The sequence below is a fragment of the Aulonocara sp. 'chitande type north' Nkhata Bay genome, linkage group LG2 (genome assembly GCF_057382095.1).
Source record: "Aulonocara sp. 'chitande type north' Nkhata Bay isolate Kocher_YH1m ecotype deep benthic linkage group LG2, A_spYH_male_GT1.1, whole genome shotgun sequence".
Taxonomy (NCBI): Eukaryota; Metazoa; Chordata; class Actinopteri; order Cichliformes; family Cichlidae; genus Aulonocara; species Aulonocara sp. 'chitande type north' Nkhata Bay.
The window spans coordinates 25056071-25083167 of record NC_141345.1 but is presented as its reverse complement, the minus strand read 5'-3'; the positions used below and the strand labels follow the sequence as shown (position 1 = coordinate 25083167).

Sequence of the window (27097 nt, the reverse complement as noted above, 5' to 3'; positions counted from 1 at the left end):
GTAAACTAATAAACTATATATATATATATATATATATATATATATATATATATATATATATATATATATATATATATATATATATATATAAGGTTAAAATATCAATACTACAGTCTACATATCAGGAGAGCAAATCAATGTGCTTTCAGATGTGTGGCTACATGTTGGTGACCTTTATTTTTATTTTATTTTTTTGTATAAAAATGTGGCCCTCTTTGTTTGGCCTAATTAAGTCAAACTAATTGAAGAACTCACTTTTCTCAATAAATTATATTGCCTTTTTCTATGAAAAGTTTTGTCATTGTGTGTAATTTACTTCCACACAGATGCAAGCATTACATCATTATGCCGATAGAGTACACAATACGTGATAATCATTGTGCTTGATTGAGCATGATTTCTAGATAAGCCACAGTAAAGTGAATAATGGCATTTTGTCGCTCCATCTCAAGGTCCATCATTCCTCACTTGATATTTATTGTGGTTCAACAGCTGGTTGGACCTTCCACACGCTGACCAATAAGATCAGGCGCCGTTATCGGCACAGGAAAAAAAAATCCTTACAGTCGCCATGATACAGCAGCGGAAACGGGTGAGAAGTAGCTAGAAAACAAAAGAGAACACGCAGTCGTCCTCGCGATTTGGTATGCTCTTGCAGGTAAAAATTGAATCCTTTCTGTTTTAACTCACCCATTTTCACCCAATTGACCAAAATCTTATGCGGAATGTTAGAAGTGCTGCCGTAATTTTCCGAAATAACACTTATTTAATAGGAAGTGGTCAGCTTCACATAATTAGGATGTTAGCTTTTAGCCAATAAGCTAACACAAGCTAAGCTAAATAGCTCAAAATTGCTTTCAAGTCCAGCTTTGTCGCTTTGTGTGCATTGGGTTCCTCTCTGTTTATCTCCGTGATAGTGCTTCTTGCTAGTGGAAGCTAGCTAATGACAGCTAACTAATGCGTTGTTGCGTGGCCTAGTGTTTATGCGCAACTCAGTGCTTTGGTATTATATAAAGCGAGACTGCATGGTATCTTTTAATATTATTTAGTGTATTATCCATTTACCCACTTGAAAAGGGCGTTAGCGTCGGCTAACTGGTAAATTTTGTTTGTCTGTTTTCCGTCGTGCTAGTTAGCAAGCGAGCTAGTTTGTTAACTAGCGTCTGTTATGTGTAGTTCGATAGCTGCCTAATTAGGTTAAGCTAGACTAATCAGTTAGCGTCACTGAGAGGAAAAATGTGCTAACCTAATTTTTACAAATGTGGTTTAATTATTGCACAAATTAAAGCTTCACACTGTTAAGAGCCTAGTTTTTCAAGTTGGCGTGGAAAATATGGCTCTACAGTTGTAATTATTTTACGCTGTTAAATTATGTAACTCAAGCGAAATCACGGTCTTTATAGGGAGCTGTTGACATTTTAACAGCTCCATATGAAGGAAACTCATTGCTTTATAATCAGTAAACGGAAACTTATGACTTTAATCACATCTTGGTGGTCGCTACAGTCACCTGGGCTAACCTGATGAGCGAGACACATCACTTCAAACTTACTTTGGATTATTTCAGGCTACATTTATGAGCTTGAACTTCATTTTAGTATACTTTTAGTTGTTGGTGAATTAAAATATAAATTATTTCTCTAGTGTTATAGGAATGCCCAAGGAAAAATATGACCCGCCGGATCCCAGGCGGATGTACACAATTATGTCCAGTGAGGAGGCAGCAAATGGGAAGAAGTCATACTGGGCTGAGCTGGAAATCAGTGGTGAGTATCTTCTGCTTGTGTAGATAAATCATTTGGGGGTTTTTAAATTTATTTTCCTCTCACATATTTTTTTCCATTGCTTTGCACAGCTGCACACAAGTAATTACTAAATCCTCACTATCAAAGAGAAATATTGCAAACATGTTTGTTTGTTTTTTTTGTTTTTCCACTGTGAAATCAGCTCACCTGTTTTGACTTATTCATATCAATGGGGAACAGTTTTCTTTCACATTTATCTTTGTGAAAATGGCGTTGGATTCTTGGACTTATTGTCCTGTTTGGCCTTTTCCCCATTTTCGCCACAGGCAGAGTAAGGAGTCTCAGCACAGCCCTGTGGTCTCTGACCCACCTCACTGCCCTGCACCTCAGTGACAACTCACTGTCACGCATCCCGCCAGACATTGCCAAACTACACAACCTGGTGTACCTGGATCTCTCATCCAATAAGATCAGGAGCCTGCCGGCAGAGCTCGGCAACATGGTGTCTCTCAGGTAAGTGATAAACCTGTATCCTAAATTGGGTTATAAAGGACTATTTTCTTCATACCTTACTTTAATTTAAAAAAAAAAAAAAAAAAATAGATATAGAGAGAGAGATAGATCTCTCTCTATCTATCTCTCTCTCTCTCTCTGCAATGACCAGCTGCTGATTTTTACCACTGTTGTCACTCTTGTCCCATCTGTTGAAATGTCTCACTTTAATTTAAAAGGCTGCATTCATAATCATTTTAACACTGTCAAGTAATGCTTGTATTTTTAAATGACGACTTTCGGAAAATGTTTTTGAAAGACAAAGAGTTTTATGTATTTATTTTTAATCTTAGAAGTTTAGTTTCTAATGATCCACTTCCCATCTGCCCTCCACAGGGAACTGCTTTTAAATAACAACCAGTTGCGGGTTCTGCCATTTGAATTGGGGAAACTCTTTCAGTTACAAACACTGGGGTTGAAAGGTGAGTGGCTCTTCAATGTTTTTGTAGCCATTCTGGACTGGAAATCCCTCCATATTATAAGGTGTATTTTTATTTCTCTAAGGATGCAGCAACAGTAGAGGGTGAATTGGCAGTGGTGGCAACTGATGTTTATGTTATCATTTTCTTCTGTTATTAAAGACAAACTTGAAATAGGGTCATACATGCTGTTGTTTTAGACAGAGTAACTGCTGTTGGCAACATTTCATTGCATGTACAGTAACCTAACAAGTGTTCCACTTGAGTAACATTATCCTGATTCCCTCGTGTGGGTGGGTGGTTAGGGGTTGTACAATTTCAGTGAAGTACATGGTTAAACACGTGTACAGTTCAGACTCAAGCGGAAGTGAACAAATGCTCATTGGTAATGACATGTACAAAATAAATGTATCCTTTTTTCTTTTTTCTTTTTTTTCTGTCTACATTTTTTATTTCTTTTTTTCCTCCTATGTTTATTTGGGGGCCCAGGAGGTCTCGGGTAGGGGAAACACTGATGATTTAGCCTGATTTGCTTTTCCTTCAACAGGAAACCCACTTGCACAAGAAATTCTGAGCCTCTACCAGGAACCTGATGGCACGCGGAGGCTGCTGAGCTACTTGTTAGACAATCTGGCGGGGGCTATAAAGCGCAGTGAGTGTTCTCTCTCTTGCTTTTGTGAGAAGTTTCAGCATATGTTGTCATTTTTACTGAAAAGGTAAATCAGTAAGCAGGCTCAACAGATCATGTAGTGTGTGTGGTTTTGTTTTTTTTTGTTTGTTTTCTTTAAATAAATCCCTGTTTGACAATATGTTGATACCTATGCTGAACCATTTTCCATAAACTCAGTGCCAACAGAACAACCCCCACCCCGGTCGTGGATTACACTCCAGGAAACTGATCGAGCACGGCCCTCGGGTAAGAACAAAATACACACAACATGACTTTGAACAGAAGTACCTGTATGGTTTTTGTCTTGTGTGGTTGTGAGTTTCAGGATGGTATGCAATGCAGTGATCAGTTGAGCACTGTGGCTTTAAACCACAAATATTTGGTAGATCCTAAAAGAGCGGTTCAGACTGCAACTCATTTAGACAGCTCAGACCTGTTAAAGATGTACACTGCGCACAAGTGTCCTCATAGTAGTATACAGTCCAGAGAAGACTGCGTCATCAGGTTACAACATTTGGTAGTGGATTTGTAAACTATGACATCAAGTCTGGAAGCTACAGTTATGTAAAGTACAAAGTTTGCAAACCAAAGTTTGATGTAGTTTAGTATGGATCCAGCTTGCACCCACATAAACTGACTGCCATTCGCATGTATCTGATCATCAAGAAAATGCCCAGTTTGACACAAACATGCTGAATGTTTCCTATGATCTGAAAGGTGCACAAATTTATAATCTGTTTGGTGTGAAATTTAGTGTCGCCCCTCTTTCTAGAGCAGAAGCTCTGCCACTTGTGTTTAGTCTAGTGTATAAGCATTGTTTCGGTTGCTGAAGCAAAGCAAAACAAATGAGTCAAAAAGAACGGCTGATCTGATTCCTGGTTTGAAGAAGTATTGGTAGTTGATTTTGGTGCTTTCCGTAATGATGAGATTTACTCAGCATTTTTATTTTCTTTTACTGTTGCAAGCAACTGCAGATTTGTGGTTCTTTTGTTGTTGTTTTTTTGTTTTGTTTTTAATGAATTTTTAATTGTAACTGTGTGCACAGTTAAGATGTTTTTGTTCGTTTTTCTCCTGTTTGTCTCCTCAGCATTGTTCTCTGTGATGTGCTACAATGTGCTGTGTGATAAGTATGCCACACGTCAGCTATATGGCTATTGTCCCACTTGGGCTCTAAACTGGGAGTACAGGAAAAAATCCATAATGCAGGAGATCATGGGCTGCAATGCAGACATCATCAGCTTGCAGGTGAGAGATGTCATAGTTTCTTTCACTGGCTCTTAATTGTTTCCATTTTGTTTTCTATCAAATGGATCCAAGAAATTGGTCTAAAATTTTCTCATGACCACACACAAACACAAAATTCTGTCACTCATTATTTTAACAATATCACATTTAAACTGTTATGCTAACACTCTTATTAGAGTACTATGTTCAGTTGACAGTTTTGAAAATTGTGATGTGTTCAGTCTAATGGACAGTGTCAACAAATTGCAAACTTTTCTTTTGTGGTTGAGTGCTTAGATTAGACCTTTGTTTGCAGCTAAATATTCAGGTGCTTCTATTGGAACTAGTGATCTTTGTGTTTGTTAGAGGCCTAATTCATTATGTTTTTTTCCATTTGTTTGTTATCCATTTTATTTTAATTTATTTTTTATTTTTTTAAATGCACCACGTTAGCTCAGACGCCACCTGTTCATTATTTGCTTTGCAATCTGTCAGCCCTTAGGACCGCCGAGGGGTAAAGACAAGCACATATACTGAGTGAAGCAAAACTAGTTTTGCACTGTTTTGTTATGGATGTAGCAGCTATTCTTGGGAGGGGTCATGTCGGCTAAAAGGCAAAACTATACAAGCTGGAGAGACTTGTATTGGTTTCTGCGAATCTCTTCCAAGCCTGGCCCATTTAATTTAGTGCATGATCATCCATACTGAATTGACTACCAGTTCTAATAATCAGAGATTTGTGATGTTTTCAGATGATACTTATTCAATGGACATGTAGGTTAAATTATTGTCTTACTTTCCTTGAACCTGAATCTTCTGGTATCACTTTCAGTTTTATTATTAATGTTGTAATTTAGTTTTTACATTTGTAAAAATGTGTAAGCTCAAAACCAGATTTTAAAACAGAAAAGACTTTAATATGTAAACTCTAGTCTGCGTCAAATTAAAATGTTATACTTTTTTTGTGAGAAGAAGAAGAAAGAAACCCCCCCAAAAAAACCCGATAAAACATACAAACTGAGTTTTGGAAATTTTAGATATAAAAGAATAAAAAGGTGGGAATAGTATTGCATTTCAAATGTGTACATACCCCAAGAAGTGTTAATTGGGAGCTCTTTAAATTATGTCTTGCACAAAGATGTTTCTCCTATTCATCAGTGTCATCCCCAAAGATCACCATTAGTTATTATATTATGCAGATTTTCATGGCTATTTTATCATCATCATCATCATCATCATCGTTTATTTGTATAGCACTTTAAGAACACACCAGGCAGACCAAAGTGCTGAACAACACAGATCAAAACAACAACCAAATTAAAAATACCATAAAATCATTACAAACAATAAAATAATAAGGTGGTGTCAGTTTCCTACAGAGTTAAAAGCCAGGGAATTTATCACACGCTGTCTCTTACCTATCCTGTTAATAGATGGCTAATGTAGCCAGATGGCCTTATATTTAGAGGGGGTTAACTGATGTACTTCCATGAATAACAGCCTTTCCTGTTCACCCTGGAACTTGTTTTTTGCTGTTAATTGCAGGAAGTTGAGACAGAGCAGTACTACAATTTCTTCTTGCCAGAGCTGAAGGAACAAGGATATGACGGGTTCTTCAGTCCAAAGTCACGAGCCAGAACTATGTCTGAGTCGGATCGAAAGCACGTGGATGGATGTGCAATTTTTTACAGGACAGAAAAGTATGTGTCTATAGTTTTTGTCCTGTGGCAACTATTTCTTGGTTTAAGAATAGCTCGCAGTGATTTGAGTTCCTGTGGTGAATTAGATTGAAACTGCTTCACTATATTCACTAATACTTGTTAGCCAGTGCTTAGCTTAGTGATAAAACAATCTCAATTAAACCTGACGTCACCTACTGCTGTTGTCTGAGTGACCGATGTTCCTTTTGGGTTGTCTCTAGTGTCCACAAAGTGGATGCAGTAGTTCTCAGAAAGAAATGAAATATCATGTTGTAAACCTTTCACTCAAAATCCAGTCTATTACACTGGGACACTGTAACCTATGCTTAAGTATTGCTATGCATATCTTATCAGTTTAACTTCACTTCAAAGGAGAAAGTCTATTAAGTTTTTATTGTAGTCTCCAGACAGTGATGCCATCAGCCGTATAATGCAATTACCAAAAAGGCTAATCTAGCTTTAGCTTTACTTAAAGTTTAACTGTTGTTTTCAACTTGAAGTGAAACTATTCTTTTGGTATGTGTAGTTTTGTTTCACTCTTTAGTGGTTAATGTAGTTTGTCTTTAGTAATGCTTGCGTTAAAGCTAAAAGGTTTATTAATATAGCACCTAATAGTAGTAATGTTTTTATCACTGTCAAAAAGTTCCATCATAAAGACAATATGTGCAACAAACGGTTAAACTGAAACGATAAACCTTTTAACATTTTGTTAAAACTGTTCTAGAGACAAGAAAAGCTTTACATGTAGCTTTTATTAGCATTCAAATAGTTGTTGCTCACCTCCAGTTGTCTCTTTTAGAGAAGTTGTGATTTACCAGAGAATGCACCCAGTCAGTGAAGTTTAAAGAATAAATAATTATATAATACACACCATTCATGTATAATTTTAACCCCAACCTCTCAGGTTTGAGGTCCTGTTTGAGGTCAAACACACAAACCCACACATGTGCAATAAGACTGCTATATGTGCAATTCTTGTGCAATTCTTCTACTCACGAAGTTGTATTTTTGTATTTTCCTACTCAGTTGTATATAGTATTTCTATTTTATTCTATTGTATATATTATTCTATTTTATTCTATTGTATATAGTATTATATTTTATTCTATTGTATTTTATTTTATTGCATTCCAGTGTTTTCTAATTTCTGCTACATAACTTTGCACTTTTGCTGTAACAAAACAAATTTCCCACCTGTGGGACTAATAAAGGTCATCTTATCTTATCTGAACTCCTTTAGTAAGGTGATCAAAAGCTTCTGATAGCAGGACCATGAAATGAGAAACCTTACCTAATTGATATTTGGCTGCTCTCACATCCAGATCATCATCTTGGTTCTTCTAACCACTTGCACTCTTGTGCTTTCACAATGACCTAAATTTTTGTGTGAATCCTCATAGTTATGAAACGTGGGTTCCCAAACAAGGCTGAGCGCTTTTCAGTTAGTTCCCAAGTCTAAAGCCATCCAGTTTTGTGTAGAGTCAGAGGAAAAGTATTCTTATTTCTTTGTAGCATTCAGACCGATACAATATTTATGGATTTTGTTTTTAATTTTATTTTAGTTTGATTGCAAACAATATGTTGGTGGGTAGGCTCTATTCAGCTGTGCATTTTGAACTGGACCCCCCAAGGCAAGACTGCCAGTATCGCACAAAATATGGTCCACAATAGCAAAGTCATAACCCTGAATGTGAGAAATGCCAAATATGTCAGGTTTTGATTTCTATGGACCTCTTAATACTTTGTATTTCCAACTTATTATGACTTTTCTATTTATTATTTCTGCTCATCTCTGCTTAGAAAGTGCTTTAAGTAGTTCTTTTTCCCTGTTTGCCTTTAGGTTCAGTGCAGTGCAGAAGCACACAGTGGAGTTTAACCAGCTGGCCATGGCTAACTCCGAGGGCTCAGAGGCTATGCTGAACAGGGTGATGACAAAGGATAACATTGGGGTAGCTGTGCTGCTTGAGGTCCGCAAAGAGATGATGGAGCTCTCCTGTGAGTAGACAGTTAAGATCAGCCCTTTGTACTACAAATTCATCTTCTCGCTGAATTTTATTCGAGAGGTATTGCAGAGGATTTTGGTGATGATTATGCCAAGGGCAATGTGTTCAGTTTGTCCTAATGCTCTTAGTACCCCTTTGCCCTGTTAAACATGCCTGTTAATAAATGCCCCACCCCACCCCACCCTTCTTTCTCTGCCACTCATTTCAGCTGGTAAGTCTCTCCATGGCATGGAAAAGCAGCTGCTCCTTGTAGCCAATGCTCACATGCACTGGGACCCAGAGTATTCTGATGTCAAGCTGGTCCAGACCATGATGTTCCTGTCAGAGGTGAAAAGCATAGTGGATAAGGCCACACGCAGCCTCAAGTTGTCCTCTGTTTCTGGCGAGACGAATGCCATTCCACTGGTGCTGTGCGCTGACCTCAACTCCTTGCCTGACTCGGGTAAGTAGGCTGTACTCGACCTGCTCTTAAGAAAATGTTTTACTTCGAGTGCACCGATTGTTCATAAAATACAATTTAAAATTTTTTTTTTAAAATAAATATGAAAAAAGTGTTTGAGGTGCCTCCAGTGAAGTGCTGAGTTTATGTTAACAGCTGATTAATGTTGTTGCTGCCGAACATATCTCAGTGAAGCGAGTAAAGGATGGTTAAATCTGGCATGTTTTAAAGATGCTGACAACCTTGTTTTGCCTAATTTTCTCTTGCCTTGCAATTGAGAATGGGTTTGATTATAATTGGATAAATAGATGAAAATAATTGTTTGGCATTCATAAAAACATAAATTACATCAGTATTTGCCTTTTTGTGGTGGTGAACAGAATTGTTAGCCTGCTCACTGCATACAGTAGTGCAATATATTTTTGCTATAAGTTTTTTACTATAGTCAAATTTGAGTTGAAATAATAATGGAGTCTCACAAATTCCTTTGCAAACGGTGTATTTTTTCTTAACTAATAAAAAATGGTCCATGTTCCACCTGTTTTATTTTTAACAATATTTTAGTGGGATAAGTTGTTGTCGTTGACGTCATCATCATCTGTTTTTTTTTGTTTTTAAATGCTGATGGTTCAGTTCTTCTCTGTTCAGGCGTAGTGGAGTACCTGAGTACTGGTGGAGTGGACTGCACACACAAGGACTTCAAGGAGCTCCGTTACAGCGACTGTCTGACCAAATTCAATTGCAATGGCAAGAACAGCACGTCTAATGGCAGGATCACCCATGGCTTCAAGTTAAAGACCGCCTATGAGAACGGCCTGATGCCTTATACCAACTACACCTTCGATTTTAAGGTAATTACACATATGTGGTGTTTTTTTTTTTGTTTTTTTTTGTTTGTTTTTTTATATTAAATGTATTTGTTTTTTTGTTTTGTTGTTTGTTTTTTAAACGATATTGAGGACCAGTCTGTTCTTACACAAAACTATGCAAAAGTCACTTCTCTATTTCTCTTCTCAGGGTGTCATCGACTATATTTTCTACTCGAAGCCTCACCTGAACGTGCTGGGTATCTTGGGCCCTTTGGACCACCACTGGCTTGTAGAGAACAATGTCAGCGGTTGCCCACATCCACACATCCCCTCTGACCACTTCTCCCTCTTTGCTCAGCTGGAGTTGCTCCTGCCCAACCTGCCCCCCCAGGTGAATGGGCTCCATCTGCCAACACGCAGGTAGTGAGACCCTGCCTAACCACCAGGGGGAGCCTCTCCCTCTCAACCCTCCTCCTTCCTCCCACTACCAGCTCTTCCCTCCACCAAACTGAAGGAGGAAGACATAAAAACACAACCTGTAAAATATTCATACAGTGAGGTCTGGCTGACAGGGATTTCGTATAATGTTATAGATATTCTATATTTTTCTTTTTTTTTTGTTTGTTTTGTTTTTAACTGCTCAATTCAGTCCTGTTTGTGTACCATATTTTGTTTTTGGACTCCCCTTTGTTCTCAAGATCCACCAACCCTACACACTTTGCTTCTGTCTTTTAAAATGAGAAGGGATGGTAGCTCATTCATATTTGTCACTTAGGGCACTGTTTGGTTTAAGAGTGAGGGGGGGATACTTTTTTTTTTATTTTGGCTGAAGGAAATGACTTTCCACTGAAGAGCTCCATGGCTGATGGTCTGCATGTCTGTCTGTCCTGTATAAACCTGAAACCAGCAAAGACAGCAGACTTGTCAGTCTCAATACTCCATCCTTTGCTTGTGCTAGTTATCCCCTACAGTTTGGGCAGCCAGCTTACATGATTGGTTTTCTAGGATACACACATTTGTTGAGGCAGATGTGTTGGGATTAGAGCAGCTTTTTGCTGGTAGTTTAAGTATCCCAGGAGGCGGATGTAGCGCAGCTCGTATGAGGTGAGATTTCCTGCTGTCATACTGTGGTGCTGAGGCCTTTTGTGTAGTCATGGCCTCCCGTGGTGCTACAAGATAGTCTACACCTCTGACCCTGGACCTGGTACTGCTACCAAAATCCACAGATGCCTAGAAAACAAGAATCCCGAGCTTAGATTTGATGTTTCACACAGATGGTGTGTAGTGCTGAAAAGCCACGATGTGAAAATTTGATAGATGCTACCATCCTGTTTGCTGACAATTTCACCCCAGCCTGTATAGCTGTTAGGTTAGTCTTGTGCTTAGGAGCTCATGTGGCCCATGCGTCACCTTTTTTGTTTTTGTTTTGTTTTTTTTGACCAAGCGGTGAGGGGATTTAGGCTGATGGGCAAAGCGATTGGGGAGTGGGGGGGCTATTACCAGTATTTGTCTTGATTGCTTTTAGGGCAGGGACAGCGAGTAATGGCCGATACACAGGAATAAAACCAGCATTCCTCTCACTGTCAGGAGTTGCCATCCAGCTCCCCACACACACACACACACACACACACACACACACACACACACACCACATGTAATTTGCAGGCAGATCTGTAGCACTGAGGCCAGTAGTGACTTTCCCCAGCCATAAATTCCATACACAAAGCCGTGGGTTTTTTTTCACAAGTGTTTGTACAGAATAGAAATCTAGACTCAGTCTTTACATGATTGTATATGAACCACAAAAGACCTGTTTTCTGGCGTTTTTTGTACGAAGAGTAAATTATGATCAGTAAATTATGATCAGAAAAAAAAGATTGTATTGTAAACTAAGGCTAAATTTTTATCCAGTTAATGTTGAGATGAATTGATATTACCAGCTTGTACAAAAGACGTAAGAAGAGATTGTTCAAGGCGTTCGCTGTCACAACTTTGCACTTCCTTGAGATTAACTGTAATTAATGCATCAGTATATTTTTCCCCTTTCTCGCTGCAGTTTTTTTTAATGATTTGCTGGCATTTGCTGATATGTAAATAGACACTGAGTAAACTGTTGCTTCTTGCCCATTAACAAAGCCATTGATCCACACCGCTGCCATCACTTCTGACAAAAGGACGCGCAAGTATGAGTTACATCTGTTCATTTCTATAACTTGCTCAATAGTGATGTAACTGGCAAAACCTATATAAACCCCACATATATGTACATTGTGCCTCACTGTAGCAGTTGACGTTGTCTTGCACTATTTACATGCGACGAACGCCTGAACAACCTTTTCTCCTTTTATTTTTAAATACTGTTGAGACATTTGTGAAGATTTTATGTCCTTTTTGGTTTTTGTTAATGTTTATTTTCCTTTTTTTATGAGCTGTGACAATGTTATGATGATGTGTATATCCTTGCTATTCATTAAGCTCTCTAGTAATCAGGTATGCTTTCACTACCAACCCTTTCTCCTTTTCTTAGGAACATGAGTAGGGTTTCCTGTCTTTATAAATCCACTCATGTTTTGCTCTCTTTTTACACAGCTCCATGCCCCCAGAAACGCACAGCCCCTAGCTTTCCCCTGCCCGGCCACAGATTTAAACCTCCCTAAGCCTGTCCATCAACCTAACACCTCTCACCCTAAACTGCCCATCTTGGACTTTAACCTCTCGACTATCTTACACAAGCTGCATCTTTTAATCCCCTTTGCTCAACCACTTTGTATAGTTTTCCTACCCTTGTTACTGCAGCTATAGTGCCATTTGTGGACCTGCCCCTCCCTCTATAATTTGGAAAGGGTTGAAGGTCCTCCTTTCTCTGCGATTGGATAAACAAGGGATGAGGGTCAGCAGACTTAGGATGGGCTAACCTGTTGCTTATGAATTTGATACATCTTTTTAAAAAATGAATTAAATCTGTCACAAGCAAGATGGCTACTTAAACAGTCATGCTTTTATACAGATGAGAAGCACTTAGTAGGGTCATATGCAGCTTCCCTCACTCCTTTCCCTGTTGTATTTGTAGTAAAGATCTCATTACTTTAAATGCATTGAAATTCAGGTTTTAAAGTGAGAGGGAAGCACCTAAATAAGAATAAATTTGGTCCCCATCTTTTTTCTTTTTAATTTTTTTTTTTTAATGCATTTTTTTTTTCCTTCTTTCCTGAATGGCATTAGTATTGTAGTTGTTCAAGGGGTAGCTTTTTTTTTTTTTTTTTTTTAATATTCTTTTTTTTGTAAAGTGTGAATAAAAGATGTATCTCATGTTTCCTTTCTAAACAGATTGAATTGTGTTTGTTGATGTGTAAATCATGAATTCTACGATGGTGTTATGTTTGCTACGTTGTTTTTACTTAAACTCAATTCTTTCCCCGTTCGGCTCATCCCATCACAAACCAAATCCTCTGTAGAAATCATGAGACGTAGTCTTTGCTGGGTTGATCAGAAGTTGAATGTTCTGGATAATACCTCCCACAGTGAAGGATGGAGAGCTTACTGGTGGGGGTAAAAGGAAAAACAAATCCCTGCATCATTGGTAACAGCACGACTTTGAGCGCAGGGATATGCAGTTTTAATTTTTTCTTCTTATTATTTTACATTTCAGCTTTATTTTGGATCTTGCATGGCACTAGCAGGAGAGTGCTAGTGCTTGTAGGTTAGGGCAGCAGAGCTGTCTTCTAGTGGCTGCAGTTCAGTACAAAAAAACATTTTATTTTTTATTTTTCTTTCTGTGTCTTTCGATTATTTTGTGAGAGGTGTAAAATGATGTGCCGCTAGACTGGTACTGTGATGATTTGAGTACTACTAGTCAATCTCATTCTGTTCTCGTGCATCACAGTGGTTAAATCTGTCAAACTAGTTAGCTACTATTGACAAAAACGTCCTCTTCATCATTTCTCGTTAAACCACAGATGGCGTCGGACTGAATCTTGTCAAATCAAAGCTGAGTTGTGACAACCTGTAAGCCCCAGTGACTAATCACTTTTTTGGCTTTTCCTTTTTCTTCCTTACATTGTTTCATTTTTAGGTGTAAAGAGGTTTTAAGTTGTAATTTTTTTTTTTTTTTTCTCTAACCTTCTCCCCAGGCTGCGTCTCTTTGCATGGGTGCACACCAAAGCTGCTCGTAGTTCAGTTCTCCAGTCCAGTTCAGGGTTTTGTTATGGTGTTTTTTTTTTTTTTTTTTTTTTATATTAAATCCAGCTCATAGTTTTCATGAAATGTAGGGCTGTAAGGAAAACGAAGCACTTTTGTCCTTTTCCTGAACCGCATATTCACCCGTTTTCAGTTTGAGTTCTCAACCTGACGGCTCTTTTCAGATGCATCCCCTTCTTTTTTTCTTTTTTTTTTTTTTTTCTTTTTTTTTTTTTTGGTCCTAAAAACTTGGCAATAATACCCAGAAACATTCACACATTCAGATTTTCTTTAGATGTTTACCTGGAATATGTAGCTATTTCATCTTTCAGTGTGATTGTTTAATTATTTTTAAAACTCCCATCTTTACCCTTCCAGGTTACCTGAACAGCATTTTTTTTTTTCTTCCTCCTATCATCCATCTTGTATATTTACTCATCTCCTTCTCCCTGCCAATTTAGTGGTAGTTGTTCAATGATCAGGATTGTCTATCTGTAGTCAGCTGAGTACATATATTGATCTGTGTCACTGTGTTTATGCACTGGACCAACTATTGTTTACCATTCATGAAATACCAGCAAAAAAAAGGAGAAAAGAAGAAGACAAAAACACTTGCACAATGTTGTAGAATGTTCATTAACCCAGATGAGAAATCAAGGCAGCTGTTTTCAAATCAACACATACTGTTTTAAAATGAAACTGAATGGTAAACAATGCTTTCCGTTGTACCCCCTTAGCCGTCCTCTCAATTCTCTTTGGTCTAGTTTTTATTATTTTTGGTTTCTTATATTATTTTTTTTCTTTGACTACAGGTTCTGCTCGTTTCCTTTACACCTAGCTATGTATTTTCCTACTTCTGGTTGAAAATAAATTCTGTATTATCTGTTTCAAGCCGTGTCACCTCTTATTCTTTGCAATGGATATTGGAAAATAAATTCTATATCTGTTCTCCTTGTCGTGCCTGCTTTTTTTTTTTTTTTTTTTTTTTTTTTTCCTCTCCTCCCTCCTCCCAGCCTTTCTCAGGTTTGGGTTAACACGTGCGTATTTCTGTTCCTCTTCCTCGGTTGGTGACTTCATCAGATGTTGCCAACAGGAGATCACTGGCTCAGATTATATAGTTTTCTCACGGCTCCACACAGTCGGAGTCATTCTGTGGTTTCCATCTGTACCGTTCTTGTGAATATGATCTCAGAAACGCTGAGGGTGAAGGGCACTTTGACCTCTTGTGTTGAGGCTCTATATGCTAAATATAATTCAAAGGTTTAATTTTGAAGGAAGAAAGTCAGAGATATTTTATATTATAGCTTAATGTTATAAGCAATTTGTCAGTTATGTATATAACTTGGGAGAAAATGAAGCAATTTTGTCTTCTGAAAAGTGAAAGTGCGGTCTGCCCATCCTGATGATTTTTTTTCTTTTTTTTTTTTTAACTTGTAAGAGACCCCCGTCATTCATTTTTCTCAAATTCCTCTAGACCACCACCTCACTGATGAGCTGTGCATCATCACTTTGTTGAACCAGGCTCAGGGGGGGGCTCTGAGCCTGGTTCAACAAAGTGATGATGCACAGCTCTGCTGGAGGTTTCTTCCCATTAAAAGGGAGTTTTTCTTTCCCACTGTTGCCAAAGTGCTTGCTCATAGGGGGTCATGTGATTGTTGGGTTTTTCTCTGTATGTATTATTGTAGGACCTTACAATATAAAGTGCCCTGAAGCAATTGTTGTTGTGATTTGGTGCTGTATAAATTGAATTGAGCTGAACTGAATTAAATTTGCTGTCGCCTCTAAATACCTCAGCATGCAGCCGTTATTGCCTCAACCGCTGGCAATAAAAGTGAGTACACCCCTAATTGGGCACAATTTAGACATTTTCAATCAGCTGTTTTCCCTTCCTGGTGACTCGTTAGTGTTACAAGGTCTCAGATGCAAATGGGGAACAGGTATGTTGAATTTGGTCACAGGAAGTTCAACATTGCACATCATGGCAAAGAATTCTCTGAGGATCTGGAAAATAAAATGCTACTCTACATAAAGATGGCTATAAGAATATTACCAACACCCTGAAACTGAGCTGCAGCAAGGTAGGCAAGACCATACAGCAGTTTAGTAGGACAGGTTCCACTCAGGACAGGCCTCACCATGGTTGACCAACAAAGTTGAGTGCACATTCTCAGCGAATTATCCAGAGATTGTCTTTCGAAAATGGATGTATGAGTGCAGGTTGAATGCATGGGGGGGGGTCAGCCTGTCAGTGCTCAGACAATATGCCATACACTGCATCAAATGGCTGTCATCCCAGAAAGAAGCCTATTTTAAAGATAATGCACAAGAAACCGCACAATCAGTTTGCTGAAGACAAGCAGACTAAGGACATGGATTACCTGTGGTCTGATGAGACCAAGATAAATGTATTTGGTTCAGATGGTGTCAGTCGTGTGTGGCAGCAACCAGGTGACGAGTACAAAGGCAAGTGTGTCTTCCCTACAGTCAAGTATGGTGATGGGATGTCATTGTTTGGGGGCTGCATGAATGCTGCTCGCACTTGGGAGCTACAGTTAACTGAGGTAATCATGAATGCCAACATGTACTGTGACATACTCAAGCACAGCATGATCACTTCTCTTCAGAAACTGGGCCACAGGACAGTATTCCAACATGATAACAACCCCGACACGCCTCCAAAAAGACCATACAGACTTAAACCCAATTGAGCATCCTCAGATGGAAGGTGGAGGAGCGCAAGGTCTCTTACATCCACCAGCTCCATTATGTCATCATGGAGGACTGGAAGAGGATTCCAGTGGCAGCCTGTGAAGCTCTAGTGAACTCCGTGCCCAACAGAGTTAAGGCAGTGTTGGAAAATAATGGTGGCCACCAGTGTTGGTCAAGTTACTTGAAAAAAGTAATCACTAATTACTGATTACTTCCCCCAAAAAGTAATCCCGTTACTTTACTGATTACTTATTTTCAAAAGTAATTGGTTACTTAGTTACTTTTTAAAAACATGATTTACAACCTAAATAGATAATAGACAATAGATGAGAAAGCAATAGATCTTTCAGCCCAATTCTACTTTTTCTGCATAATCCACCATATAAACTTTAATCAAATGGAAAAAGTCTCTTTTTAAAATTTGTTTTATTAGTTTTAATCTTTTAACTTTATGCATCAAGCAAACATTAAATTATATGCAACATTCACTGGCTGGAAGAAATTTGTTTAACATTTAAACCTATTTTCTGCACATTCCAGCACATAAAATAAAATAGGTTTTTGTGTTTACACTCAGTCTTTCAAATAAATGCAAGTGAAACACAGCAGAAAATAAATAAAGCCAAAGACTAGTGGTCCTGTTGCTTTATTTTCACCTGTATAGCGGGAGTGGGCCAGGCGGATGTTTGCCCTGGTGCAGGAATCCGCGAATTTCTCTGTGAATTTCCCATTACATGGCACTGTACTCGGTGCTTGCTCGGAAGTTTAGGGGTTTTTTTGCTGTAAAAAGAAGTTTTCTTCCGACGCAGTGAGCAGCGGAGACTAATGTTTTTGCCACTTTTTACAGAATCAAACTCAAAGTAAGGTCAGTACTTCCACGCTTTAAACGCTGCACGCTCATACTCTCTCCCGCACTCGTTATATTATTATTATTATATTATTGTTATTCTGCACACAGCTGTTGCGTCGCACTCGCTTACGTCATTGTCATGAGACATTCTCCCAAATAAAATCACAGTTTTAGTAACGCAATAACGCAGCGTGCTTACGGGAAAGTAACAGTAATCTAATTACCTTTTCTGCAATAATAATCCCTTACTTTACTCGTTACTTGAAAAAAGTAATTGGATTACTGCCCATCTCTGGTGGCCACACAAATTATTGACACTTTGGGCACAGTTTGGACATTTTCACTTAGGAGTGTACTCACGTTTGTTGCCAGCGGTTTAGACATTAATGGCTCTATGTTAAGTTATTTTGAGGTGACAGCAAATTTACACTGTTATACAAGCTGTACACTGACTACTTTACATTGTATCAATGTGTCATATCTTCAGTGTTGTCCCATGAAAAGATAAAATAAAATATTTACAAAAATGTGAGAGGTGTACTCACTTTTGTGAGATACTGTAAAAGAAATCTATCTTCTATCTATCTATCTTCGGTTTGTGGCTCTCTATAGATAGGCGTGGGTTTTTAAAACTGTAAAATTGAGCAGCACAGGCTTGCAACGGTGAGGTGATAATTCAACATTTTTAAACTAGATTCAGGAGCATCGTGTGGCAGTTGTTGCCGTAGCAGTAAGTGTGTCACACAGCTGGCGAAGGCTGGATTATGAGACCCAAGGGTATGCAAGTTTGCAGGTTTTTGTTCCAGCCAAGCCTTCCTCCAGCTTCATTAGAATATGTGAATATCTGCTCAAAATTAAAACCTGCGCACTCACGGCTCTCTGTGACACACTTTTTCCAGACTGTGGGCCGAGGAGGACTGTCTCGGTTGAAGCACCTGTCTCAGTAAGCGCACTCACCCCCTGAAGTGTCCTTTAGTAAGACACTAAACCGTTAACAGCGCCACGGGTGCTGTTATCTAGCTGAGACTGACCTTTGGTTTTCCTCCAGAACAGCAAATGAAACTAGAATTTCCCATTGGGGATCAATAAAGTTTAACATTAACATTTAGTACCTTAAGTAGGTTGAGGATGACAGTTTTTTGCATTAACATTCACGGGCACATGATGGAGCCAGAGGATTACCTCTGGACAAGCACAGCGCACTGATCTGATCCTGACAGCAATGTGAAGAATGAAAAACATCTCAGATGTGCCACATAAAATTTTAAACAAGGAAAATCAGATTTTTTCCTGATTATTCTGATGCTGACCAATAAATCAAACTCCACTCCAAACTGTTAGCCAGAATAGCAGTGTGTGCATTTAAAAAAGAATAATATCAGAACTCTAAACAAATGTTGTTCTTTCATAAGTTATCTTAAATAATCTTGAAAACATGTACATAATTTTTTAATTTGCAGGACTCTGTGCAAAAGTCTTGACAATTTGTTGGTCTGGGGCATTCAGGTGTGTACTAATGCTGAGATGTCATAGAGTGCAGCATCACAAGTGGTGAAAACCAAACACAGCGTATCAGCACAGATACCTCCTACCAGCTGTCAAGCACGGTGGTGAATGTGTGATGGTTTGGACTTGTTTGCAGTCACTGAGTCAACCATGAACTCCTCTGTGGACCACCGGATTCCAGAGTCAAAAGCTAAGGCCTGGCCGACACTGGATCATGCAACAGCACAATGATCCAGTGTCGGCCACCAAATTGACAGCAGAATGTATTAAAAAGAAAGTATCCAAGTGTTGCTATGCCTCGGTCAAAGACTGTTTGAAATTGTGTGTCAGGACCTGAAGACAAGCATTGCCGTAAGGAGGAAGGGGGGCCAAAGCTGTTCCGCAATAATGTGAGTGACTGAAAAAGTCATACAGAAAACAATTATTTCAAGTTATTGCAGATGGTGGTTTTACAAGCTGCAAGTACAAGTACTTAGTAGTTACATTCTATACAGTATGTTGATCACATGCTAAAAATAGTAATTAAAACTGAGTGATTCCTTGACTGATTATTAAGTACTGCCACTTATTGTTATTCACATATAGAAAAAAGGAAAATGACTAGCAGTTTTTCCTCCGTTCGGCATCTAAATATGAATGAAGGAGTCTCTCTGTGTGTATGTGTGCACCTGCCCCTTGCTTTTTTTTTTTTAAAATTCCTTCATCTACTTACATTATGACTGGATTTCTGGCCATCTGAGGTCAGTGTGGAGTGTGAAGATCTTTGGCTAAAGTCTTTTCTTGTTACACTTTCACCTCCACAGAGGTCCTTCTTCTTGAGAACATACTGAGAGCACAGCTGGTTCTTATCTCAAACAGTATGCAGAGAAAAGGTTGTTCAAATGAATGTTAAGTATTAGCTGATGCATTAAGGCTAACATCAGTTTATATAGTGTCAAATCGAGATTACAGCCCTCCCTGAGCCTGATTCTGCCAGAGGTTTCTTCCTGTTAAAAGGGAGTTTTTCCTTCCCACTGTCACCACAGTGCTTGCTCATAGGGAGGCGATCTGATTGTTGGCTTTTTTCTCTTGTTGCGATATTATTGTGGGGTCCTTATCTTACAATATAAAGCACCTTGAAGCAACTGTTGTTCAATTGAATTGAATTGCAGCTAAATGTTGGCAACTGAAGCAAAGGTGTACTCAAGCTGGGGGCAAATTGTGTGACATAACTGACACACAAACCCTCCTGATATTAACCTTTGGAGCTTTTTCCAAACTTTGATCCACATAAACAGATGATCTGTTTATAACACATGGCTAGATTAGGGAAACACTATGAAAATGCTACAGATGTGTTACTGTTTGAGAAGAACTGGCTGCAAGAGTATCCAACTGCTATCTGTGAACAGGGCTGCAGTTTTCTGAAGGTCCTAGGTTAAGTTATCACTGTGCTAGCATAGTTTAGCTGTACTAGACATTAAAAGCCATTGAATTAGTCTTTACCGCTATTAGCATCAGCTAAGATGGCGCTGTTAATCCATACAGGATTTCTACCTGTGGTGTTTCTATTAAATAAAGTCGAAAGAAAATGTTTGTGCTATTACCGGGATTCACTTTCAAAGACAAACACAATCCAGCTAAACTAATAACACACAAACAGGGGTACCTTTCCGGCCATTATTGAACAGGCTGAGTAAACAGTCACAGCACACAAGGCAACAAATCTGTGAACCGCTCCGCTTAAAGTGACTTCAGTTATGTTGTTCCACTTGAGGAGATGAGCTAGGAAATGTGGATTACAGGTTTCACTCCCCATAAATAAAGACAATTGAGTGTGTTCCTACCAGACAGTGGGAGTTCAGGAATACAATATTAAAACACAGCTGTAAATAACTATTTTACCTTCATCTGAAGCATTTCTCCAAGGGAATGCAAAACTTACTATTAATGAGGGGTGTCATCGTGGGTATATGTTCTGTGTCCACAGGTGGACACATGTAAAACTTTATGTTTAGCCTCACATTTTAAGCTTCTATGTCCATTACTTTATTTTTTTAAAAAGCCTTTTGAAATCAGATGATTCTTGATGATGCACCCTGTATAAGTAGATATTTTCTCAAGGACAAGCAAACACAATATCGATTTTAACCTGCTAAACTTTGTAATTGTTATAAATTCTGTAATTACACTTGATTTATAAATCGTATGTTATTTTTTCAAATTTTGTTTTAATTTGGATTTTTCAGCATTTCATTTTCTTAAGTTCTCATACAATTCAGGGTTGCATTGAGGATTGAAGTCCTCCCAGGTGTGAAAGGGTGCCTGGAGAAATCCTGCACAGAAAGGCCCCTGATTGGCTTGTGGATTTAAAGTTTAAAGCCATTTATTTAGTTTTTGACTCTTAAACAACAGGGTTATTAATCAGTCCAACACTCCAATAATTGCAACTTTCCTCATGACTCCATGCATGCCTTGAACAGTCCGCAATGTTGCTGAGAATGCAGCATAACCAGTCTGTAATCAGTGTGACATCCACTGCTTCTGTTTTGCTTCTTTACTGACTGTAAAAACAAATTAACATTTTCTTTCAAACTGTTGTGGTTGCACAGGGAAATTCGATTTTGCAGAACTTTGTGGACTTTCAGTACTGCGCTTGTGTCTGCTTCACTTGTTGTTCATTATATTAGTTGTAGTTAACAGACCTTCAAGAGTCTGAGCCCTTTTTAATGGTGAGGACATGATGAAATGGTTGCAGAATAAATCTGAGAAAGCCACTAACAAATGCAGGCAAACCTGCACTCAAAACAATATAAAATAAGTGTAAATGTATTTTTGTTGCGTTGTTAGTAGATGCCCACTTCTATACAGTTAATAAAATGCTTTTAATGCAGCAAAAGTTGTGTGCAAAAAGCCACACGGATCATTTTTTTTAGCCCAAAATGCTCTGTGAGAGTAAAAAACATTCTCACCTTGCTTATCATATGGAAACCAGAGGCTTTCTAAACATGTTGCCTTAATTCAGTCGATTTAATCGGTTTAAAATGGGTGTCAGGAAGTTGGAAGAAAACATTAAGGGTTGTCCAAGAGGTAATTTTTGTTCTCGAGGTCATGAACTAGTTTTTGTTAGAAGTGGAATTCGTGGTAGTGACAGCTAGCCAAATGTGTTCTTCTGTGTTAGTGCATCAGAAGGAGGACATTAGTTCAAGTTGTTGACGTGGCAGCATGATTTCAAAGGCTCTGCACTTTCTTACACATGTACTCTCTCTTTCTGTCTCGCCCCTGTTGTTCTTACTCCCCCCCCCCCCCCCCCCCCCCCCCCCCCCACTGTTTCCCTTTCCCTCTGAAATTCCTGCTGGTGCGTCTAAGTCTGTGTGTGTGTGTGTGTGTACTTACACGCTCACGAATGACTACTGGGCCAGTTGCCGTGTGATGTGCAGCCAGCTCCTCCTAACATTTTCTCAGAATACTTCTTTGGGTTGAATGGTTGTGGATTCGAGTTTTAAAGCTCCAGAAATGAGTACATGAAGTATATCTGCGTGAGTCCAGCTGAGCATTGGCGTGCCAGACCAGACGCAGGCCTAACAGAGCCTGGCCAGTGCTTGGACCTGAGAGTTTGCGTGAGTGGAAATCACAAAGGAGTTCTATGGTTGCTGAATGAAAACCAAGGAAAATGAAATAATCTGGAGAAAATGTTTGACCAAAACATTTTATTGTGGAGGTAATGACACCTGCTCATTTGTTTCTGTGTAAAAAGCACATGCGTGTGTGTCTGTGTGTGTTTAATACCCTGTTTAACTACAGGGTGTGACTTAGTTATTTTCGAAGGGATGCTGGGATGGGAGTTACCAGCAGTAGCGTTGGATAAAAATCTGTACTTTAAAGTGAAAAAAGCCTTGTATCATAACCTAACCTAAAGGTATAATAAAACAATTGTACTTCTGTGTAGACATTTAAACTTTGTGCAGTGTTCCAGGATAACCAAGCGCAAGAGAGTGATAACAGCTATGGTTGAGCTACCTGGAGAGTTAATGACGAGAAAGAGGCATTAGCATGAACAAAGCAGTGAACTGTTTCATGGAGGCAACATTTTAAAGAACAAATAAACGCTTTCACACAAATCTGTGGTAAAGTGGCTCAGTGCATACACACTACATCTTGTTCTCTGTTGCCTCCTTTCTTTGTGTTTTTATGTGTCCTCAGCTTTTCCACTGGTCAAATAGGCACACTGATCTGCATTTTATTCATCCATGACAGAAAGCACGGAAGAAGGAGGTGCTAAAAGAATGGAATATGGTTGCCACTTTATAATAGGGTTCATGCAAATAGACATTGTGGGGGATACTCACCCACTCTGCCCACAGCAGAAAAACAGGAAGAAAATTAGAAAGCACAGGCGGAGGGCAAAGTTTCTGCAGACAAATTCACCAACACACTGTGGGTAGTAAGCTGTAATTGAAGGAATTTTGGATTTTTTTAAATGACTGATTAATTAATTTTATTTACTTCCAGTGCATATCACAAACCAAACAATATCACAGACTAAAACATATATGAATAAAGACCATGATACTGTGGATGTAATAATATACCACAATAAGGATAGTCAAAAACTAATCATAAAGGTCAGCTTATTTCCATTGTGGATCTTTTGGAAGATTTACATGACAGAAAACCCAACAGAAAAAGTGCACGTTTAAAACAAACAAACAAACAAACAAACAAACAAACAAACAAACAAACAAACAAACAAACAAACAAACAAACAAACAAACAAACAAACAAACAAACAAACAAACAAACAATCACAAGCTGGCTAACTAGAATTCAAAGACATTATTTAACCATAACATTAAAATAACAACCATTACCATCATTATGCCTGTAACAAAGTACATACTGAGTTGATTGTGCAACACTCTTCATTGTGATTAACAAAAATATTAACATTTCTCTCTCCCTTTCCTATCCCTCACTCACGTCTGTCCCATCTGTAACATCTGAAAATAAAATATAATAAATAATAAAAACAAAGGTCGATCAAATGGACCAATGCCATGATGATCCATTTGGTAAAGTAAATCCATTGGGTATCCTTGTTGGTCTTCAGACAACAATTCTGACGGCTAAAGAACCAAATGGGACAGGCAAAAAAAAGAAAAAAAATTAACATTTTGCCTAAATTCAGAATGTTTACACAGAAGCATGATTCGTTCCATAGTTTCTTTTTGTCTCTATGTTTTAACACTAAGAGTAACATATGGAAAATAACTGAGGGACTGCAAAGAGGTCTCCAAACCACGATAGAAGTATTGCTATGAATATTATACATGAGGTTTAAAGATAAGTAATCCACCACTACTGGAACACTTGACCACTTTAGTCTACAGAAGTTATTAAACACCAGACTTTACTGATTTGGATAATTAAGAATATAAGGTACAAATTTATTTTGAGCTGTCTGTGATTAGGTATTGGTTCTTTCCTGAAGGTTGCTAAACCATGACTCACATGCAGTTTGGTTAGATCAGTGCAGAGCATAACCTTTACATTTCTTTTAATGAAAAGGATGCTTTCGTCCCCCCAGCGTAAGAATCTAAATGTTGTAGTTTACTTTTAATACCAGCCAGAGGCTAACATATTGTAATTTCTGACACAATTTTATTATTCTTGGGATTTTTTTCACTGATTACACAGCCTGAGACGTGGCATTAGCATAGATGGGGGGAAAAAAGCAATGGGCATAAAATAGAGCCTTGTGGTACACCACAATTAACATTTCCAAGAGGGGACCTACAGGAGCCATTGTTTGAGTCTACATACGGTTTCTTTCTGACAGATAGGATTTCAGGCAAGTTACAGAAACATTACCTAACCCTATTGCTTTTAATTTTGCTTCTACAATAGAAAGATCCGATCAAAAGCCTTTTGAAGGTCAGTCAATACAACATCAAACCACTATCCATATTAAATCTTAGTATATGAGAGCAGCATCAGTTGAATACCCTGGTCTGAAATTTATATAATAGCATCTTGCCACTGATCATGAAAAAGTTCTGAAGTATTTTGGATGCAACTGGCAATATACAAGTCTAGAGTGAACTTCAAAATTGCTGTCTCCTTTTTAAACAACAGTACAGCTCTGCCAGTTTTGAAATCAGTTGAAGCAACTTTAGTTAATGATATATGTATGAAGACAAGGAGATTACGCAAGGTGCATCTTTGAAGATTTTAGCTGGAATCTTACTGTTATATATTAAATACTGAACCTAAAATCTCCAAAACCAAAATTTCTGCTTATAAAAGTGAATATTTTCTTTAACATTGCCGATGCACTTTTAGTAGTACCCAACATTTTTCATAAAAAAACATTTTATTAAGCCTTTTTTGGCTTTAGCTGCTGCACAGTAAGATATATTTTATAGCTTGATACAGACCGCATGACTTGCTGCCATTCAATTTTCTGAACTTTACCCAATCACTTTACTGAGAAAATCACTGTACTGTAATGTACTGGTAGTGAACCTTGTTTAAGCCTATCAGCAGCTGCAGCAGGTCTGAAAGTGCATTGTGGAAAAGTATAAGGTGACCTGACCTCATAACATAAAGTGCCCATGAGATAATAGTTGTTACAAACTCGTCATGAAATTGAATTGAAATACATTTCATTACATGTCTCACATCAGCTTGTGAAATACTCACAAAATTGAATCTACTGATTTGTGTTCATGGGCACGGGCAAACATGTCCAGTCTAAAAATCAATTTGTGAAACAGTCATGGATTTTTTTTCCTATTTGTGACCATGGAAACCACTTGGAATGCTTCCAGTTGTCTGTAGTAGTTGGCAGGTAGGAGCTGTTGGCATATATGACACGTGGGACTTTTAACTTTCTTTTGTGTTGTTGTTTTTTTTTAACCATTATTTTATTCACAGTTTTAATTGTGTTTTCATTCTTTACAGGTTTGGGTTAGAACTGAACTTTCATCATTTCTTTACAATCCCCCTTTTTTCCAGGTTGCATGGATGAGAATGCTCATTAGAAGAATCGAGGAAAAAAAAAAGTGTTATGACGTGAAACACACTTCCATTTGAAATGTATGAGTTTCAAAGTTAATCTGACTCTTAAAAAAAACAAAGGACAATCTGTGTCCATGTACATTAACAAATGGATTGCATTTCTTGACTATTTCATGACTTGCCCCGAGACTGGGTTGAATGATGAAAGATTAGTGGATGCCAATGAAATTTTCAGTAGATTTCTGTCTAATGTTTTACACACTCTCTCTTTCCTTCGCTCTCTCTGTGTGTTTGTGCGTGTGTGTTTTAAGGCATTTTAGAGGGTAGCCAGGTGGCATGTCGAGCAGATGTGAAATGCATTAACCAAAGTCACCTGCTGTCAGTGTGCGATGGGGTTAAACTCACCCGACAAGAGACGTAAGCATCATGTCCTGCTGCAGCTTAGTTAGACACAGTTGTGTTCAAATATGATATTTTATGTTTTGTTCACCTCCTTTTGCCAGTTTTTTTTTTATTTTGACTCATCCAACAGCTGTTTCTCATTGCTGAGTTTTATTGTTAGGATTTGGGACGAGCCTTTTTTAAACATATTTTAAGATGTCATGTGCTGTTTATGTCATAGGCAATAAAAGGGTATCATAAAATGTCTGCACAAGGCAGACACTCGGCTCAGGCATGCTTCCTGCAGGCTTGCTCTGCCGCACAGTATTTATGAAATTTACACCGTCAGCAATCAGCTGCAATGTAAATAATACTGTTCTGCTGAATTTACTGTTTCAAGCATTATTGGGCTCCTTATTGAAGTTATTATCTGCAAAACCCAAAACCTCCACATGACTTGATTAAAATGTTAAGATTTAAACGCTGATGTGGGCAGGTAAATAACGCAACCTTAGTTTGCACTGTGCTAATGTAAAATTAGGTAACATGGTGGGTAAAGTGTTTAAATAAATTAATATTAGCACTGACATTAAGAAGTGGAACAGACCTAATTAAGATGGAGGATGCGCCAACCAACAAGCACACCTGCTTGAAAACGCACACATGAGCATTCCCTTCAGCAGCAGCAAACCTGCCACCAACATATATTATCCACAAAGAACACAGCCAAAGCACAAGGCTGTCATCTGAGAAGTCATGCCAGGAATTCACAGCATGCATTTTACGAAGAAACAAACAAAAAACAAAAGAGAAACAAAATAAAAGTGCAATTTATGCCCTGACTTTTCTCAAAACAATACAGAGTGATGTGTTGTTTCCTTAGTTTGTTTATAGTTGATGTTACATTAGGTCAAA

General features: G+C 38.3%; 1 protein-coding gene across 1 annotated transcript; it reads left to right on the top strand.

Annotated features, from left to right (window-relative positions):
• The first annotated feature begins 549 nt into the window (after positions 1–549).
• cnot6a (CCR4-NOT transcription complex, subunit 6a) lies at positions 550–14686 on the top strand. The gene is made up of 12 exons (XM_086312619.1): positions 550–658; positions 1645–1766; positions 2072–2258; positions 2634–2719; positions 3264–3368; positions 3564–3632; positions 4474–4631; positions 6156–6310; positions 8151–8305; positions 8522–8755; positions 9401–9603; positions 9770–14686. The coding sequence occupies exons 2-12, from the start codon at positions 1655–1657 to the stop codon at positions 9983–9985; spliced, it is 1680 nt and encodes a 559-aa protein (XP_086168745.1). The 5' UTR covers positions 550–658; positions 1645–1654; the 3' UTR covers positions 9986–14686.
• Positions 14687–27097: the final 12411 nt, after the last annotated feature.

Bases quoted from the DNA above. Each gene is read 5' to 3' on its own strand.
- cnot6a (XM_086312619.1), top strand. From the start codon at position 1,655: ATGCCCAAGGAAAAATATGACCCGCCGGATCCCAGGCGGATGTACACA. The intron at 1,767-2,071 runs GTGAGTATCTTC...TTTTCGCCACAG, and splicing joins GGCTGAGCTGGAAATCAGTG to GCAGAGTAAGGAGTCTCAGC. The intron at 8,756-9,400 runs GTAAGTAGGCTG...TTCTCTGTTCAG, and splicing joins CAACTCCTTGCCTGACTCGG to GCGTAGTGGAGTACCTGAGT.